At 35.1% G+C, this 20,910-nt stretch overlaps 1 protein-coding gene across 1 annotated transcript in view; it reads right to left on the bottom strand.

The window, feature by feature from the left end:
* Positions 1 to 20,910, bottom strand: part of LOC107751479 (aryl hydrocarbon receptor-like) — a 56,893-nt gene that overhangs the window by 16,370 nt on the left and 19,613 nt on the right. The window contains exons 4-5 of the mRNA XM_016567220.1: positions 5,713 to 5,828; positions 1,073 to 1,162 (exon numbers count right to left, since the gene is read on the bottom strand). Coding sequence (XP_016422706.1) covers positions 1,073 to 1,162; positions 5,713 to 5,828 — 206 coding nt within the window. The remainder of the gene's footprint in view (positions 1 to 1,072; positions 1,163 to 5,712; positions 5,829 to 20,910) is intronic.

Below are 20,910 nucleotides of genomic sequence, written 5' to 3'. Positions count from 1 at the left end.
TCAAGTCTTAAGTGTCACATGATCCTTCAGAAAGCATTCTAATATACTGATTTGGTGCTTAGGAAACATTAGGAAACAGTTGTACTGATTAATATTTTTGTTGAAATTGTGATATAATTTTTTAGGATTCTTTGATGAATAGAAATATAATGCATATTTGCTGAAAGAAAGTATCAATTTCTTTAAAAAACGGTAGTATATGAATACAGAATATACATAGTTCTGAAAAAAAATGTTTAACTTGTATGTAAATACTGTCATATTTTTCATCAATTTTCTTTTCAATTATTACATTTTTACAATGTATTCACTGAAAAATCCCAAGTCTGACAGCATAAACTTCGACCTGCCATCAAACTCCCTCTTTTCTCGTCTAAACACGTTAAACCGAACAAAAAGAGGACATTGTAAGCACATAGAGTAAACAAATATAGTGACGTCTCAGTTGGATAATTCATAAGTAAATTATGATGAATTGGATTACGCCGTGCCAGACTGAATCTCAGAGTAAAGCCTATTTGATTAAGCGCATTCAATTTCTACCGCATTCAAACTGTTGCTCGAGAGATACACTGCAGTATTAATCAGTATTAGGCAGATCTGATGAGCATTTATGTGTGTGTGTGCACTAAGAATGGAGGTGAGAAGTATGCAATGATTATCCGACAGCTGAGTCTGACGTAATATTGATTCTGGGAAAGTGTACGTACAGGGCATACTTATCAATCAGATTAAAACTGTGTCCTGATCGCTGAAAACTCATTACGTCATGCCTGGTTTACCGCATAAGTCGCCCTACTACAAAATAGCCTATTTGCATCAAGAGCAATGTGACAAGTAGCATTTTTTTTTTTACACTTTTTAAAAGATGAACATGTTGAAACAAAATTTTCCAAAATGTTTAATTCCAGTCTAAGTATGTTTAGTGAGGAAATATATAGCAACATCCAATCTCATAATTCATATCCCAAAGATAGTGACTGTAATTCAGCTGTATATTGGATTAGTATTAGAACAGTGGCTATATGATACATATGTTTTTATGTAAGAGACTGTTGAGAAGGATAATTACCTGGTTGAATCCTAAGTAATCCTGGATGGTGTGAGAACAGTAGAAAATGATCCCTTCAGCAGTGACCACCAACACAAAGCCATTGAGAGCCTGTGCCCATAAACAAATGAACAAACAAACTAAAAGTATTAGTTTATTGGTCATATAGAAGGTTATGGGAGCCTGTTTCTGCCACAGAATAAAAAAGGTAATTGCGACTTTTTATCTCAATTTAGACTTGAAGATATAAACTCGGAATTGAGGGAATAAAGTCAGAATTGCTAGATATAAACCCAGAATTCTGCCTTTTTTCTTGAAATTCCAAATTTATAACTCGCAATTTTGACTTTTTCCCTCAGAATTCTAAAATTACATCTCGCAATTCTGTCTTTTTTTTCTCTTGAGTTTACATATTGCAGTTCTCTAATAAAGTCAGAATTGTAAGATATAAACCCAGAATTCTGACTTTTTCCAAGTTTAGATCTCGCAGTTCTTTTTCCCCTCAGAATTCTAAAATTACATCTCTCAATTCTGACTTTTCTGTCTTCCATAGTTGATTGAAAACCTGCTCTTTTAAATGAATCACTACCTTGTTCTCTATTTGCTTTTTAAAGAACTCCAAAATTACTTGACAAGTACAGTTTTCTTTTCTGTGTTGATGATTTCCTATTAAAACAGGAAGTTGGGGCAGAGCATATCAACCTTTTTTTTTTTGAGAAATGTACAATAGTCAATTGTTTAAGTTTCAGTCATAAACTTATGGAAGCCCGTTTCCACCACTAAATAAAAAATAAAACAAGGTAATTGCGACTTTTTATCTCACAATTCTGACTTTTTTTTCTCAGAATTGTGTGATATAAACTAAGCAATTGCGAGTTATAAAGTCAGAATTGCGTGATATAAACTCGCAATTGCAAGTTATAAAGTCAAAATTGCGAGTTATAAAGCGCAATTCTGACTTTATAACTTGCAATTCTGAGAAAAAAATTCATAATTGCGAGATATAAACTCGCAATTGCGAGAAATAAACTCATTTATATCTCACAATTCTGACTTTATAACTCGCAATTACGAGTTTATATCTCGCAATTCTGACTTTATAACTCGCAATTGCAAGTTTGAGTTTATATCTCACAATTCTGACTTTATAACTCGCAATTACGAGTTTATATCTCGCAATTCTGACTTTATAACTCGCAATTACGAGTTTATATCTCGCAATTCTGACTTTAGTCAGAATTGCGAGATATAAAGTCAGAATTGCGAGATTAAAAACTCGCAATTCTGACTTTTTTTCTAGCAATTGCGAGTTTATATCTCGCAATTCTGACTTTATAACTCGCAATTGCGAGTTTATATCTCGCAATTCTGACTTTATAACTCGCAATTGCGAGTTTATATCTCGCAATTCTGACTTTATAACTCGCAATTACGAGTTTATATCTCGCAATTCTGACTTTATAACTCGCAATTGCGAGTTTATATCTCGCAATTCTGACTTTATAACTCGCAATTGTGTGCTATAAAGTCAGAATTGTAAGATATGAACTGAGAAATATTCAAGATCAAGAAAAGATTTTTCTGAGAAAAAAGTCAGAATTGTGAGATAAAAAGTCGCAATTACCTTGTTTTATTTTTTATTCAGTGGCGGAAATGGGCTTCCATATAAACTAAAACAAAGTTTAACTGAAAGGAGAGACATTTTCCCAGAACTGAAATATTGTACATTTTAGTTGCTTACAAGTACTGTTATCTGAGTACTGTACATTAGCATATGACAGCTAACAGATGTGCCTTAAAAGCCACAGAACTCAGTTTCACAGGAACAGGTTTTGCAATTAGGAAACGTTTGATGGAACTGTTCATTAAACAATCATTTTATAAACAAGTTGTCAAGTTTGCAGGGCCGCAAGAAGTTGAGTTACAATAACAATGCCAGACAAAAGACAAAAAACACGACGAAGACTAGAAATACACTGAACGTAACGATTAAACAAGACATATCTGGAATCAGTGAACAATGGCATGAAGAAAGAACTTCACAATAAAAGTTCCCATAATTAAAGATCACTTATTAAAAAAAACAAAAAAAAAACATGAAATGGATTCCCCCTTAACTGGGCAGTTTAATCTAAGAAATATTAGCTATAAATGTGTGATGAATATAAATGGACCATGCTAATTCAGCAAAACCTTGACTGGATATTTAAATATGCAAAATAAATAAATACATACATACATAAATCTGAAAAGGTATTACTATAGATTTTGATGAAAGATTCTAAACACAAGTGCTAAAAAAAGTGCTAAAAACTATTGAGAAAATACATAGTGTCAATTTCATGTTGTCAGTGAACACTGTGTGTGAGTATGCGCTCTTGTTCTGTGTGTATTTTTGTGGAGGGGATTTTGCAGCTCATCACCATATGGTGGGCTCTAAGTGTGGATCTGTGATTATGGTAATCTGACACATCCACAGACAATACAAAAACAACTGTGTATGGCTATACTGAGGAGTCACTGCACAAATCCACCATCGATAAAACCTTTGAGCACTGAGTGTGACCTGGTAATCAGGTTTGGACCAAGTGTGGACAGTCTAGCGTCGGACATTGAAATAAGTACAATGTTTCACTTTTTACAAGTACTTCTTTTGAGAACATTCTTAAAAATATGAAATACATTTATGTTTTGAAATGCTAAATTCTGAAACCTAGGCTAACATTCCATATCATGGAAAAAATACTATTATAAATAAAACGGTTCTTTTAATAACATCAATAATAAGAAAACAAGACAACACAGATTCACAGAACAGTCTCAAAGTGCAGCACTGTACTTCGGTCTGAGTGTAAATAAGGGCTCTCTTGAAATCCTATGAATGTTTTATTTAGGCTGTGCTTGTGTTTGTCTTGGAAACACTTTCTAAATGCAAACTGAACCCTAACATGATATGATAAGGCAACAAGCAATAAATCACTAAATTACCTCATCCACTTTAATCTGTGATCGTCTTTGCCAGATAATACATAATAATGTGCTGCAACATGCCACAAGAATTAATGTGCGTTACCCCATCCTGAATGGTACAGCAGTTTATAGGGTTATATCTTCCAGCGTCCCTCTCATTTGCCTGAACATCTGCATTGTATGCCAACAGGCACACACATGCTCATTCATACATGCACACCTGGTCCAAACACACTCAGAAAACATGGCCGAGTAGCAGCGCTCAGTATAAATATTTCGGCTTGTTGGTTGGCAGAACAGCCCACACGGGGCTCTCGGGGGGGCAGGAGGGGGAGGGAGGATGGCAGTCAGGAAGCATTACTATCAAATATGTACCACTGCATTGTTCACAGTCCAGCACACACAACTATACACAACACAGGGGAGAGAGTGAGTGAGAGAGAAGAGAGAGAGAGAGTATGAAGCAGAGAAACAACAGAGCTAAGATAGATAGATAGATAGATAGACGGACACACACATATAGACAGATAGAATGATAGGAAGGAAGGAAGGAAGATAACAGGAAAAAAGAAAGGACAGGACATGACAGGAAAAAGAAGAAATAGACTGGAAGAATGGAAGTGATATATCGATGGATAGGAAGAAAAGAGGGGAAGAAGGAAGGAAGGAAGGAAAGATAACAGGAAGAAAGAAGGATGGAGCATGACAGGAAGCAAGGAAGAAATAGACAGGAAGGAAGGATTAGATGGGTTGATGGAAAGAAGGAAGGAAGGAAGAAAAGATGGATCAATGGAGAAAAAGAAGGAAGGAAGGAAGGAAGAATGGAAGATAACAGTAATAAAGTAAGGACATGACAGGAAGAAAGGAATAGACAGGGAGGAAGGAAGGAAGAAAAGATGGATCAAAGGATGAAAGGAAGGAAGGAATGATGGAAGATAACAGGAAGAAAGGAAGGACATGACAAGAAGGAAGGAAGGAAAGCGAGACGGAAGGAAGGAAGGAATGAATGAAGAAAAAGACTGGAAGGAAGAAATAGACAGAAAGGATGGAAAAAAGGATGGAAGGAAGGAAGGAAGAAAGATAACAGGAAGGAAGGATGGAGCACAGCAAGAGGGAAGTAAAGAAGGGATGGATTGATGGATGGAATAAAAGAATGAAGGAAAAAAGGAAGGAAGGAAGGAAGAGATGGATCGATAGAAGACCGGAAGTAAGGAAAAACAGACAGGAAGAAAGGAAGGAAGGAGTAAAAGAAGGAAGGAATAGACATAAAGAAAGTAAAAAAAGGAAGGATGAAACAAATATGAATGAAATATAAAGGATAATAGGGACTAGGAGAATGTGAAAGCATTAGTGAGGAAATGAAATGAAATCATATAGACGTGAGTGGACAGGTGGTTCAAACTTCTCTGTCGATGGACAGAGAAAAACTTTCAAAGTAAAAAAAAAAAAAAAGAGAATACTTTTACCTCTTATTTTACCCTTCCTTTATAATACATGAGAGCTCTATCTGTGCATTATTCATGCCTAAGTGTCTGAAACGAGAACAAGGCCGGGCAGAAATAGCCTCTCCTCTTTTCTCCTCCTCGAGGACATCGCTTTAAACGACTCTTTATAACATACTTATGGTACATGGACACCATATAAACACACACACACACACACACACACACACACGTGTTTGTCCTTCTGACCTGTAGTAGGAGCTCTCCCTCATGCGGCCAGCCGTCAACCAATCCTGTTGCTTTAATGTTGTCATGGTTACTGTTGTTTGCCGACAAACCATTGGAGCTGTGGTTTTTCAGAGCGACTGTTGAAAGAAAAAGAGAAAGAAAAATGACATTATGTATGTTGTACAACTATAATTAGTAGTTTTTATTAAGTGAAGCATTACTATTACTACTGTATTTGAACAAACCACTTGCAGAGTTGAAAATTTTCAACTTATGCCGCAAGCAACGGCAGCGCTGTGATGCATCAGACCCACAATTCAGTTCGGCAACGCATGACGTCACCCATTCAAAGTAAACGAGAAGTGTTAACGTGTGAATGCACTGTTATAGCTCAAGAGACTTTGTCTCAGGATGTTTCTACCAAAATTCATTACGGGAAATTCAAACAGACACAAATTAGACATTTGCTGACATTCAATAAGAGTTCAGAAATTAATCAACATGGTTAGCATATGGATAGTTCAACCAAAAATGAAAATTCTGTCATTAATTATTCACCCTCATGTTGTTCTAAACCTGTAGGACCTTCATTCATCTTCGGAAAATAAATTAAGATATTTTTGATGAAATCTGAGCGCTTTCTGACCCTGCATAGACAGCAACGCAACTACCACGTTCAAGGCCCAGAAAGGTACAGTAGTAAGGACATTGTTAAAATAGTCCATGTGACATCTGTGGTTCAACCGTAATTTTATGAAGCTACGAGAATATTGTGTGCAAAGAAAACAAAAATAACTTTATTCAACAATTTCTTCTCTTCCATGTTGCGTTGCTGTCTATGCAGGGTCAGAAAGCTCTCGGATTTCATCAAAAATACCTTAATTTGTTTTCCGAAGATGACCGAAGGTCTTACGGGTTTGGAATGAGGGTGAGTAATTAATAACAATTTTCATTTTTGGGTAAACTATCCCTTTAAGTGGTCAAATATTTGTAGTTATATTGAGATCTCTGACTTTATTACATATTTTACAGAAACTAAGCAGAGTTTGAGACATTGTTGAGAAGAAACACCAAAATCAAACCAAACCAAAGAATCAAACCAAAGTCTCCGTTAGTTCAATTGTTATATTCAGTTAAAATACAGTTTAAAATGCAGTTTTCAAACAGGTTTCCCACACACTCTGCCACTGGTCAGGCAGACAGATAGCCCCGCCCCAAACTCATGCCATTGGCTGAGCTACTGTTGCCGTGCCAGGCTGGTCAGACAAAATAATGTTCTTTTTAGCAGCATCATATGACCCCTTTAAACAAACAGCAATGTTTTGATAGCGCCACAGAAACACAGTGTTTTAAGGATCTCAACCTACAAATAGGTTATTACTTATTAAACTGAGAGGGAAAAAAAGTATTTTAATATCTAAAAATCACTTCAAATGTAATTTAAGGTACTTCATACTTTCTTCTACTTGGTATTCAAAACGCGCTCTAAAAATGAGCTTTTTTCGTCTTGGCCAGTTATGGATTTGCTCTGTGTGGCCCTCTCTCAGGACAAGACAAACTCTGTTGAGCATTAGAGGAGGAACTGATCTACAAACGACAGGGGAAATGGAGAGAGACAGGCCAGGCCAGGCCAGGCGAACGGGGATATGAAAAGCTTTTTCACTGACAGAGAGAAAGAGAGACAGAAAGAGAGTGAGACAGAAAAGGAAAAGAGGAAGCACTTTTCACTTGTGAGAACATACGTGGAAAACGCATTTGGGCACGAGAGAAAGGTCGACATATGCAATGTGTCATATTTTATTAGCATCTTGTAGCTGATATTAAAACTGTGAAGTGCTCAGCACAGTTTCGAACATTTGTTTGTTGTCATCATCCAAAAAGGTCCACAATAGCTGAACTACAATTTGCGCCAATTATTTCCACAACCATAAACTCACTGAAGCAAATGCCTCTAGATGTCATAAAAACTAGCGTTTGATGATTATATGTGGCTCCTTTTATTCTCCTTCGGAAACCTCTGACCCTTTTAATAGTCCTGCTGCGTGACCTATCGTGACCCCTGACCACTGTCGAGACATGATGCAATGAGGGACAAAGAGGTTTGCAATTTTTTGTTTTATAATTTATTTTTATTATTTAGATATTTAATTACAATACATTTCAAATGTAAAATTTTACAATAACAAATGTATTTTAATTTTTTAAAATTGTTTTGTCTATAATTACTATATAATTAAAACAAAAATATAATTAAGATAAAAAAAAATCTATATTATTAAAAAATAGTTTTGTTTAAAAATAAAGGGTAAAAATAGTTTACATAATTCGTCTGAACCAGTTAATCCCTTCATAATAAAGTGGTTAGACCACCACGGCTTTAGTCTGTTTCCCATTTACCGTTCAAAAACCTCACAATGTACTCTGTTGCAACATGAAATAAGCGTGACCAATATCAGTGTTTACATACGCCACGGGTGTCAAACTCATTTAACCCCAACTCATTGGAGTTCAAAGGCTGCGTTGAACAAAACATCGCATTAGGGGGGCCACAACAATTTTTCTAAACATTTATGATTTTTGTTAAACCTCGGTGCCCCCATGGAGAACTCATGCTCTTCTGGAGCAAATAAAGTCCAGAATCAACTTTAAAGGGGTAGTTCACCCAAAAATTTAAATTCTGTCATTAATGCGCATAAATGCACATCGCAGAGCTTGTGGAAGACGAGCATTTGTGGTTAAAAGTGTATAAATATAATTTTTTTTAAGAAAATGACCAATCGTTTCGCTAAATAAGACACTTATTCCTCGGCTGGGATGATGTAGAGCCCTTTCAAGCTGCAATGAAACTGCAATTTGGACTAGAGCCCGACCGATATATAGTTTAGCCGATATTATCGGCCGATATGAGCCTGTCACCGATATATCGGTATCGGCAAATATGCCGCCGATATGCTACTTTTTTTTTTTACAGAACATATAACGCAGATTAAATGCTTCTGAATGGTGTAATTACTTAGTTTGTCCAGCAGAGCGCGCTCCATTGTTTGCTACTGGACCCAGGTCAGTGTAGTGTAGAGATGCGCGGATGAGCTCAAACTTCACCCGAGTCCACTGCTTCAAATTATCCGCCCGTCACCCACCCGCACCTATATTTGATGGTCACATTACAATGATTCTAATTCTTTGTTTGCATGATGATATGATGAATGGATGGTTCATTTTAACAACAGATTCAGTGACGTTAGAGACTAGAGCTGATCTGTGCTTCACGGCACGCGTCTGCGGCGCATTAAAGCCTGTGTTACGGCCACCGGAGCTGATCGCGGCCACTCAATACCGGTGTTTACCGGGCGAGCCGCGGCCCAGAACTCATGCTTATCACATCGGCCCCCAAAAACCCATATCGGTCGGGCTCTAATTTGGACCCATTGAGCACCATTGAAGTCCACTATATGGAGAATTTTTGTGACTGAAGAAAGAAAGACATGAACATCTTGGATGACATGGGGGTGAGTAAATTATCAGGAAAATTTTATTCTGGAAGTGAACTTCTCCTTTAATTACTCACCCTCATGTCGTTCCAAACCCGTAAGACCTTTGTTCATCATCGGAACACAAATTAAGATATTTTTGATCAAATCCGAGAGCTTTCTGACCCTCCATAGACAGCAAGGGTACTACCACGATCAAGGCACAGAAACATAGCAAGGACATAGTTAAAATAGTCCATGTCACATTAGTGGTTCAATCGTAATTTTATGAAGCTACGAGAATAATTTTTGTGCGCAAAGAAAACAAAAATAACTTTATTCAACAATTCTTCTCCTCCCCATCCTGTCTGCCGCAGCATGCCACCATTGTGGAGAGTATCACGATGCATGCGCATGCTTTCATCTGCATGTAAACAACGCATGCGCATGCTGCTGCTAACGTTGAACACACATTGTTTACATGCACAAAAAGTAAAAGAACAAAAGTACAAAAAGTATTCTCGTAGTTTCATAAAATTATGGTTGAACCACTGATGTCACATGGACTATTTTAATGATGTCCTTGCTACCTTTTTGGGTCTTGAACGTGGTAGTTGCATTGCTGTCTATGGATTCTCGGATTTCATCAAAAATATCTTAATTTGTGTTTCAAGGATGAACGAAGGTCTTATGGGTTTGGAACGACATTAGGGTGAGTAATTAATGACAGAATTTTCATTTTTGGGTGAACTATCCTTTTAACATTTTGCCAAGGCAGCCATTTTGACCTAGCGCAATTGAATGTTCACAAGCAATCTTGTTCACAGGGCATAAGCACACTTACCTATATAAAGTAGCTACCTGTCAGTCACTCAAATGTTTTTAGCATAGCATATTTGAGAAGATTAGGCTTTGTTATGAAATAGCAAGCAGCAGTTAGCGCTGAAAATAGGAGGCTAAGAGCATTTCAGTGCCCCTGACAATCCTTCTTATATGCTTCAAAGAGAGACGGGATGTTTAAGGCCCCTTTCCCATGATCTTTAGCTCCTGTCTCATAGAGCTGGAGACAAAGGGTGAAGGGCCACGGCAAAACTGAGACCCAACTCTGCACGCAACTACATATGCATGTATGCCAATGACACTGTGTCACATACATAAACAAATGAGCAACAAAAACATGAAAGAACCCAAAATCAAAATAATAACAATAATAATAAAAAGTGAAGCAAAAATCGTAAATAAAAACAAAGCATAATAATACATAAAATAAATGATAAATAAAAATATTATAATAAAAAATATTTAAAAAGTTTTCTTTTTATACAAAATGTTTAATATATATCCTTAGCATATTTATAAGACCATTACATATTCTTGAAATGGTCTTAAAGGCTTTATTTTCTTAAAGGCATTCTTAATGTTCGCTGTAAGTGCTTGAAATTAATATAGCCGATTGTCATCATACATCAGGTGACAGATGAGTTAGTGAAATGAGTTAGGTTTCCGGGCTTGTCCGCATGCTCGTGCTGTGGGGTTTTTACTGTGTCTATGTAGCTGTGCCGTTGTGGGTCACTGCACATCACACCCCTGAGCGTGCAGCATCTCTGGGGACGGAGGCTCTGGAAAACCTGCGCTAAATGTTTTGGCTTGATTTCTTGTGGGTTTACAGGTGGAGTCAAAACAGCTGAAGGGGAAATATGAATCAAGTAATTCAAATGCCAGCATTATATTATTAGTAGGAAAACAGAAGAGATACAATTTTAACAAATAAATATTAAAATATTATATTACTAAAAATTTGAACAAATGCAAAAAAATTTTTAAATAAGTAAAATAAATAGATACAAGTTATTGGATTAGATATATATATATTAAACATGATTAACAAATAATTATGTGTGTGTGTGTGTATATAGATAGACAGACAGACAGACAGACAGATAGATAGATAGATATGGAAATAATATATTATATAATTATAAGGGAAATATGAATTAAGTAGTTCATATATCAGTATTATATTAATTATTCAATTATTTACAATAAATTATTAATAAATAAAACATTATTGAAAATTGTGTGTGAAAACATTAATATCTACATATTTTTCAAAAATATTTCTGATAAATAATTACAAAATGAGTTAAAATAATGAATATATTACAGCATTATGTTCATAATACACATTATTAACTATATATATACTGTATATGTATATATAAATATATCAGCCATTAACCTTCCATTAACAGGTGTGGCAAAAAAAGAAAAAGAAACAAAAAAAAAGTTATTTTAGATCCTGGTTAAGAATATACATATTGATTTTATATTCAGAAACAACTTTTAATATATGAATTCATTTATTTTAATAAATTTCAATAAAATGCATTTTAATAACATTCTCGTTTCTCTGTGTTACAGGTAAAAGACTGTAAAAGGAAGTGCTGTTTAATTTGTATTGTGAGGAAGATAAAACGAGAGAACGAGAAAGAGGCTATGTTGGGTATCAAATATTAACACTCCATCCAAAGCGGCACGTCACGTGTTGATGACATCACGGCGGCAGATGTGGGCGTCTGCGAGCGGCCCGAGGGATTGGGAAGATCAGGCAAAATTCTGCTAAGCCCGGCTGAACACAGCGCTCGAGAGCGACAGCCAGCAAACGATAAAAACATCACAACACACGTCTCTCAGCGCACACAGGTGAACGACTCGCAACTAAAAGAGTCACACTTGCTCTCTTTTTCACTCCCTCCTCCTTCTATCTGTCTTTCTTGACAACATCTCACTCAACTGTGGCTTAAAGTTTCGCTAAGCGCTTAGCGCTGGCATACAGAGGCCTGCTAAACGCTAAGGTGCGCTAAACTCACTCATACAGACTCTAAAACAAACAAACAAGCAAAGAACATAAAATTGGGGTAGTACAAACATTGCTACCACACGCTATTTCAATCTAAAAATGTTGCTGTTTGGTTTTAGGATCAGTTTACGCAAGGTTTTGTTGTCCAACACAGTTAGCATGCTAGTCACAGTAAGACTCAGGTCTAAAGAGAAACTAGATGTCAGAATTAGATGTCAAACCGTCAATTATGATAGCATTAGTCTTGCATAATTAATGATTTATTCATGAAGGGGTGAGATTGTGTCAGAGGGCAGAGCAAATTATCTCAGTGACAGGAAGTAAGTTTAAAAACAGGAAGAAATAGCTACTGAATCATTAAAGATGGAGATTTAATGGACTCTGATCAGGAGTTATACTTTAAAGCTGCTTTTATGAGCTTGATATTTTTCATTCACAGTTTTAATTCAGTCTGCTTTTTCTTTCTTTTTTTGCATGATGGCTTGTTAAATAACTGTATAAGTGACAATCTTGGATTAGCTTCACAGTATGCAAATCAGTATGCATTATATATTGAGACACATTTTTATACAGTATACAGAAAAAGCAGAAATGAAAACATTTGTGAAACTCAAACAATCTGTAAAAATAGGGCACAGTATACTGTATAATTTGAAGGAATATATATATATATATATAAATTAAAAGAAATTAGCCTAACTAGAAAAATTATGCATAAAATAAAAATGCATGAAAAATTCATCCATCCATCCATTCAACAGGTGTGGGGGTCTTTAGCTTGCAATATGTAGAGCAGAATCATTTGTGTTTCTGTCCAACAGCTGCACTGCACACTGAACACCAGCGAACAACATCTGTCTCCTTCACTAAACACACACACACACACACACACACACACAGTTAAAAATCCAGTGTGTACATGTACACAGTGAGTCCCTCCACTGGATGTGCTCCTAATTGTGTGAGTGTGTGTGTTTACAGTATGTGTGTGTTTCTCCCCAAAGCAGAAATCTCGTCCACATTCCGATGTATTGTAGTGTGACAGCGGGGCGGCAATGAGCGGAAACACGTCAAACAGAGGCAGAGGTCTTGACCGGAGCTGCTTATGGATTTTTTTACTGCAGTGTTACTGATGTAATTACCCTAGAAAAACAGCAACACACTCCTGATTAAAACAAAACAGTTTGTGGGCTGCACTAGGATGTAAAAAGAACATTTATTCAGTTGGTTTTAGGAATGCAAATGCATCCTAAATACCTTCTTACCAAAACGATTTTGTGAGTTTTTTGAATGCATAATTATTTGATTAACCTATATTTTAATTTGTTAACAGCTGCAAATAATTCAAAATAATAGCTTAATCGCTTAAAATAATAGCTTATAATAATAATAACTAGAAAAAAAGATTAGATTGATATGCATTCACAGATGTGTATATCATCAAATAATCTCATTTTTAAAAATTGTAACCAATTGATGGTACTGAAATGTAATAATAAATAAAATGAACAAAAACATAAAAAATGAAATCAATAATATATAATTTAGAATAAATTAGCCTACATTTTTATTGAATTCAATCGACAAGCTTTTAAAAAAAAAATATATAAATTTGAATAAATTAGCTTAACTATACATCTATATAATTATAATTTTTTATATTTTAGTAATAGGAATATTGTAAAATTAATACAAAATTAAAAATAAAACCAGTAATATATAAATTAGAACAAAACTGACATAACTGTAGATTTGTATTAAATTATTGTGCATTCACAAATCTATTTATATCAGATATATAATCACAATTAATTTCTTAAATAAATCTTAATCGATTGACAGCCCTAAACTAAAAAAAAAAAAATGAAAACAATTTAATAGAATAGAAAGATAAATTAAAGTAGAATAAATTAAAAGATGCCAAAGTTTAATAAAATAGGATTAGAGGTTTGTTTAAACCCTAAAATGTTGAGCGTTATGCCGATTTTTTCAGCTTGTTCTTCCTGACCTTTCACAATAAATAGTTTGGCAGGGTCAAAGAATAAAATAGGTCCAAAAGGTGTCGGTTCCCACTTTGAAACGAGCTGTAAAGATGTGAACCTTTGGTTTTATATGATACATCACAGATGTTAAAGTACTCCAGTAACAAGGTGCAAAAAGAATGTTTTTCATTCCATTAAATCCAACTATAGGGTTCATAAACTTGTGTTGAAATCACCATGGTATCCGACCTATAAACAGATCAAAGTTGAAATATCTTCATCGGCCTTGACCGGGGAGCGTTTAGCTCGTCAAACAGAGAGATATTCAATCTGTCTGTCCAAACGAATGGATAATTAAGCTCAGATGTGAATCGTTCCAGACGGGATTTCGGTTAAGTGGCAATTCAGCGAATCTGATCCAGTCAATTTGATTACATCACAGCTCACATCATTCCTGGAAAAGCAGATGAACAAACAAAACCACACACAAATATTCTCAAGAGGAGATTTGTGAAATAGTGAGGTCGTTAGCCTTAAAATCGCTTAAATAACTATGATAAATTGATTTGTTAAGGTTTTGCCTGTCAATCATTGTTTTTTCAAGACATTTAGCACTAAATTGTGCCATTCCAGGGGTTATTTTTGAGATTATTTCACCAAGATGGCTGCAATGATCATTAAAGTTAGTCAACGTAGCATGTAGCTTAGCATTAGTGTAACACATAATTCTCTAGCAAGGAACCAGGCTTCAAATTTAGTACCAAAAGACAAAGAGAACAGAACTATATATTTCAAATATATTTCAAATGATCATTATTAAAAACAAACGACGGCTGTCAAGGAGCCAAACGACAAAAAGTACAGTCTAGCGCTTCAATCCAAAGATGTCTATCCTGAAATTTATACGACTGAGCTTAGGTTTAGCTGTCTTTAGTTGTGCCAAAACAGCTAAAATGACCAGAGCATGAGCTCACATTATGATCGTAACACTAAATACCTAATAACATGAAATGAATGTGAGGACAGTCCAGAGTACAGTTACATTTTCTCCGCTGTTTTAAAAAAGCATGAACATGTGGAACGAATTTAAGGAACTGTTTGACCTAAAGGGCTTCTTATTTGCTGGGAAAGATTATATGGACTAGAGAATGGACAATATTACACATTAAATACACAGATGGAAAAAATAAAATGTATTATTAAGAAAAACTGCTGCCAACATGGTAATAGACTTAAAGCAGAATTAAAATAGATATTCATGAAGAAATAAGTAAATACATAATTTTTTTGTTAATAAAAAAAAAAGATTATTGGAGTTGGTTTACAAGAAAACACTATTTCAGTTTTCTACTTAGGAATTCATGTTTAATTTGATGTTACTTGACGTTTCTTTTAATTGTGTGTGAAATTTTCTAGCTTTACGAAATCTGAAATGAAAAGTATACAATAAATAATAAATAAATCATCGGTCTAAATAATTAAATTTTTACATTTTTAATACATTTCTTGGCAGATTCTTTATGAAATCTTAAATACAAGTAAATAAATAAATACTTTAACACAAATACTTCAACATTTGTTTATATATTTTAATAATAATAATAAGATGAGTTTTATCTCATCTCTGATAAAATAAAGTAGTGGTGGAGGACCAAATACTTGATTTTAGTACAAATATGTGTGACACAACACAATGTAAGAGATGTTTTGACATGCTTACACATACCACTGTAATGCCACAATCAGAGTACAAACTTGGTAAAGCGTGTGTATCCACCATATAAACACAGCTCCGTTAATGTGAAACAGTTTCTTTTAGCGTGTTACGAAGTATTGCTACAGGTCAAAATGTCCTCATACTAATTCAACACCAGCCGTGCTTGATTAAGAAAAACACATTCATTTTCCTCTAAGCTGATCACGGAGTCCTGCCCACGTTTACTAACTCCACCAGCTCTCTCTTTTCTTTTCTGACGTGAAGCAACCTCACCTCATTCAGCCAAAGGTTCAAGAGTTCACTGCTGCCAGACTGTTTTTGCAGGCCCTCTTTCGTTTCTGCCTTGCCCTCCCTGTTCTCTCGCTTTTCAAAGGGATCTCGGCATGAATGTAAGTGGATTAGCTCTGGAGTTGTTCTACCAAAACACTTTCATCTGGCACTACTCGTTTGAGGATCGTTGAGTTTATACACGGAAGGTGGGAGAGAGACACAAGGTGTCATGACTGGTAGAAACAGAGAGAGTCAAACAGGTAGATACACAGACAGATGATAGACAGACAAACATACAGACAGACATACATACAGACAGATAGATAGATAGATAGATAGATAGACAGACAGACAGGCACACAGACAGACGATAGACAGACAGACAGACAGACAGACAGACAGACAGAAAGACAGACAGAAAGACAGGTAGATAGATAGACAGATAGACAGACAGAAAGATAGACATACAGACAGATAGATAGACAGACAGACAGACAGACAGACAGACGGGTAAATAGATAGATAGACAGACAGATGATAGACAAGCAGACAGGTAGATAGACAGGTAGATAGATAGATAGATAGATAGACAGACAGACAGACAGACAGACAGAGATAGACAGACAGAGAGACAGACAGATAGATAGATAGACAGACAGACAGCGAGATGATAGATAGATAGATAGATAGATAGATAGATAAATAGATAGGTAGGTAGATAGATAGATAGATAGACAGACATATATACAGACAGACAGACAGACAGGTAAATAGACAGATGATAGACAGGCAGACAGGTAGATAGATAGATAGATATATAGATAGATAGATAGATAGACAGGTAGATAGACAGACAGACAGACATGTAGATAGATAGATAGATAGATAGATAGACAGGTAGATAGACAGACAGACAGACATGTAGATAGATAGATAGATAGATAGATAGAAAGAGAAAGACAGACAGACATAGATAGAAAGTATAAAATATCTCCACATCTTGTATTCACACAGTTCATAACTCTGAACTTTGGTCACTGAGGTCAGTAAAGTCTATCAAATCCAATTTAAAAGATAAATGAGCTTCTCATCTTTTAACTCTATAACCTCTTAACACCAGGATGTCAATCAGGCTATTCTGAGTCCTAGGAGAGGTTAAACTCCAGCATCTCTGAACAAACCCAGCTTTGTTTGCAGTTCTTTGTGCAGTTCACCTTTTTAGTAGCTTAAGGGCCCCAAAGGGTCAACGCAAGTGTGTTGAACAGTAGAGCGTTTCCTGACACACAAACACTAATCCCAGATAAAGACCCACCTAAAAGGCGTCCAGCGCACCACCGCTGTGAAAGGAAACGGCCACACTTTCTTGAAATGAAGAGGGTCGGTCTAATTCGTCTCTCACCGTGGAGGGAAGTCTGGCTATTGTATGAATGGGGCGCCTAGCAACCGGCGACAGGGGGCATACAAAAGGACAATGAGGAAAAAGTGTGCCAATTCAGTGTCAATTCAAAAGAGTTTTGGGCTTGATGGCACGAGACCTTATAAATAACACATTATGACTACAGAAAGTACCCTAAAAAAAAAACAAAAAAATAAATGAAATTAAATAAATAAATAAAGATAGGTATGAATATGAATAGTTCTGAATAGTAAAAATTCATAAACAAAAATTAATATTATGTTAAATATTATATTAATTATATGATATGATTATTACAATTATATGCCTACATGTGTTTCATTTTAATTCAATTTATGAATTAATCAGAGTATATGTTTATTTTGCTTAATTTTTTTAAATCAGTTGACAACCCGAAGTATTTTTATATGTCCCACATTTCCTAAATCATTAAATTTTTATATTTATCCTACATTTCCTAAAAAAATAAATCAATAAAAATGAATAATTGTTATATTTGTCCCACATCTCCTAACTAAAAGAATTCAATATCGAATTTTACTTCTTGAAAAATCCGATTGACATGATGACACGGTCAATCTTTGTTATAAAAAAAAAACCCTGCTGTTTGGAAGTCACTGTTATGTAACTTTCTGGAATTTCTTGTATTTTCAAGGCAGGGAAAAAAAGCATTTGCTTCTACTGCAGAAACTGCGCAAAGTGTGATATAATCTGCTGTAAGAGCAGGGACAACCAGTCAAGAAGTGATCTTTGCAGCGGACGTTTCGTGGAAAAAGTGATCAGAGACTGGTTTTGGCATGGTGACTGGTGATTAGAGCAGAGATCTTGTAAAGCAGGATGCTAATTGTGCTAATACACTGACTAGACTGGAATAATGTTTACGCTTAGCAGGGATTTCTGCCTTATTTCAAACATCCCTTTTCATAGTAGCTGATTACTTTACTGAGAAAGAGCGGTTAAAATGTTTACTATTTACAGAGAGAAATAATTACATAACATCAGCTATTTACTTACTGAACTTGCAAAACAACGTCATTGCAAACTAAACTACACTTCAACAACATTTGTCATTATATATGTATGTATATATATATATATATATATATATATATATATAAATTATGATATGGTTTAATTTCTTGCCATTCTTGCCATATATATCAGGTTGACATGACAATTTGAATCATATAACAAATAAATTAAATAATAATAATAATAATAATAATTATTATTATTATTATATAAGTTTGTGGCTGAAATGATTTGTTATACCCTATATAACAATAATTATAATAAATAAATATAAATATATGTTTACATTAAATAATACAGACATAAAAACATTAAATAAAACAAAGACATCAAAGACATAAAAATGTTATTTTACTAATAATAAAATAATTGAAATAGTTGTAATAATATTATTCATGTTGCTAACCTTCTACACACTCAAATATCCTAAAAGTTGGTGAAATTGCCATTTTGAGAATGGGTCCTGTTCACACATGGAAAGGAAAAAAAGTGCCCTTAAATTTACACTAAATGCTGTGAAAGTGTCTATTGAGAGAATATGAACTTGGCATATAAAGTAGAATATAAATCACAGAAATGCCTGCTATTGTTCAACTCAAGTCACTGCCAAACTCTACTGTACGATGATGATCACATTTTGCTCATGCGGCCCCAATAATGGGCTACTGTGTAAACGAAAATGCCACAAAATTCATAAAAACACTTATTTTAGGATACGTTTTCCCTTGACACGGGCCGTTGGGAGTTTACGAACACAATATCCTGATCTCAGATGACGAGAGCAATAGCTAAATGAGAAACTACGTCTGCAATCAGAACCATATGCGTAAATGTGATAATCCCTTTAATACACATACAATCACAGCACTGTTTATGTCTACGTGCATTTTAAGCCAAAAATTAAAACAACACGACATTGTTGCGGCATCAAACTAAACAAACCACAGGCGTCTGATTCTGTGAAAACATCTCATGACACAATGAATCATTCTAATTGGGGCTCGACTAATGAATGCTGGCAAGACATCCATGGCTTTTGTCCTTTTTTTTATCCATCCATTTGTGTGTTTAATAAATGTCATAACCATAAGATTTCCATAAATCAGCAGAAACCTGCCAAGATGGTGTTCACAATCCACTATCCATCATGGCGTAATTAATGCCTCACTCCTTCATCTCCTTTGCTTTCATATGAGCCAGACTTCCCATGGTGCCTTGGTGAAGCCCTTCTGAGACAAACCGGAGCGAGGCACTTTTTAGAAACAATTTGGGTCTTTTTATACTCCTCAACGAGGCCAAAATCATACTGACACATTTTTACTATCATACGATATGGAAACATTGGTTTTAATGTGCTTATGTTACAGTTCGCTAGTCTGGCATGCTGAATAAATTCACAAATCAACCAAAAGCTGGAGAAATATGTAACATCTGAGCTAAAACACACACGAAGCATACTATTAATATATATTTTTTAACAGCATACAGAATTCACCTGGAATTAAAAATTGGATTATTTAAAAAAATGCTAAGAACCTCGGATGAGGAGAGATAAAGAAATAAACGGAGAGAGAAGGTAAAAAAAACAAAACACTTTTCAGTGGCTAAAGTTGATCAAAATGAAGAGCTCCTGTGGAGCCATCTGGTTCTTAGTCCTAATTCGTAGGTATCCAGCATGAATAGAAAGATTAAGGATTGCCCTGCGTTAAGCTGACAATACAAATAATCATAAAAAAATGGGGTAAAAAAATCTTCTAGGCGAAAATCGGAAATCCAAACGTGGCCTCAAAATTAGGCTTTCATGGGCAAAATGTCCAATCATTAAAAAAATGCTTGCTTGCTTGCTTTATTTATTCATTTATTTATTTATAACCCATTAGTGGGCAAAATTTATTTAAAAACAAAACAAAACAAAAGATCATCATCATGTTCTAATAAAAATGTGACTAAAATGTGACTAAATTAAAAATGATTATTAAAATATATTAATATTTAAATAAATAAATAAAATATATTAGCTTTATATTATTAAATAATATATTGTATATAAATAAATAATATATAGTATATATAGGGCTGGGTATCGGTAACATTTTTACCGATACCACTCGATGGTGGTTTAAAGTGAGTTTTGAGTAAAAGCGGAATATAAATCTTATTTATTGTCTTATGTAGCATGATGCTACAGTTTGCATGAATGGTCACACAACACGCGGTATTACTTTCGGTCGTGTAAAGTGAACAGACATCTGCATATGATCGGAACTCCACGCAGCTCCCACGCTACTCTCCATTGGAAATGAATGACTGAATGACCGGTCTGTCGGAGATAGTGGAAAGCCGGCTTGAAACGCAGTGGAAACACCAGTATGATGAGGATCGTTTTCATTTTAAAACATAAATGCACCAGTGTAAATGTAGCCTTACATCTAAGGGGGCTAGGACGCATTCACACTACAGCCTCACGTGTG

Source organism: Sinocyclocheilus rhinocerous, unplaced genomic scaffold (genome assembly GCF_001515625.1).
Source record: "Sinocyclocheilus rhinocerous isolate Xijiao unplaced genomic scaffold, SAMN03320098_v1.1 scaffold2046, whole genome shotgun sequence".
Classification (NCBI taxonomy): domain Eukaryota; kingdom Metazoa; phylum Chordata; class Actinopteri; order Cypriniformes; family Cyprinidae; genus Sinocyclocheilus; species Sinocyclocheilus rhinocerous.
The sequence above is the reverse complement of the archived record's forward strand: the minus strand, read 5'-3'. Positions and strand labels throughout refer to the sequence as shown.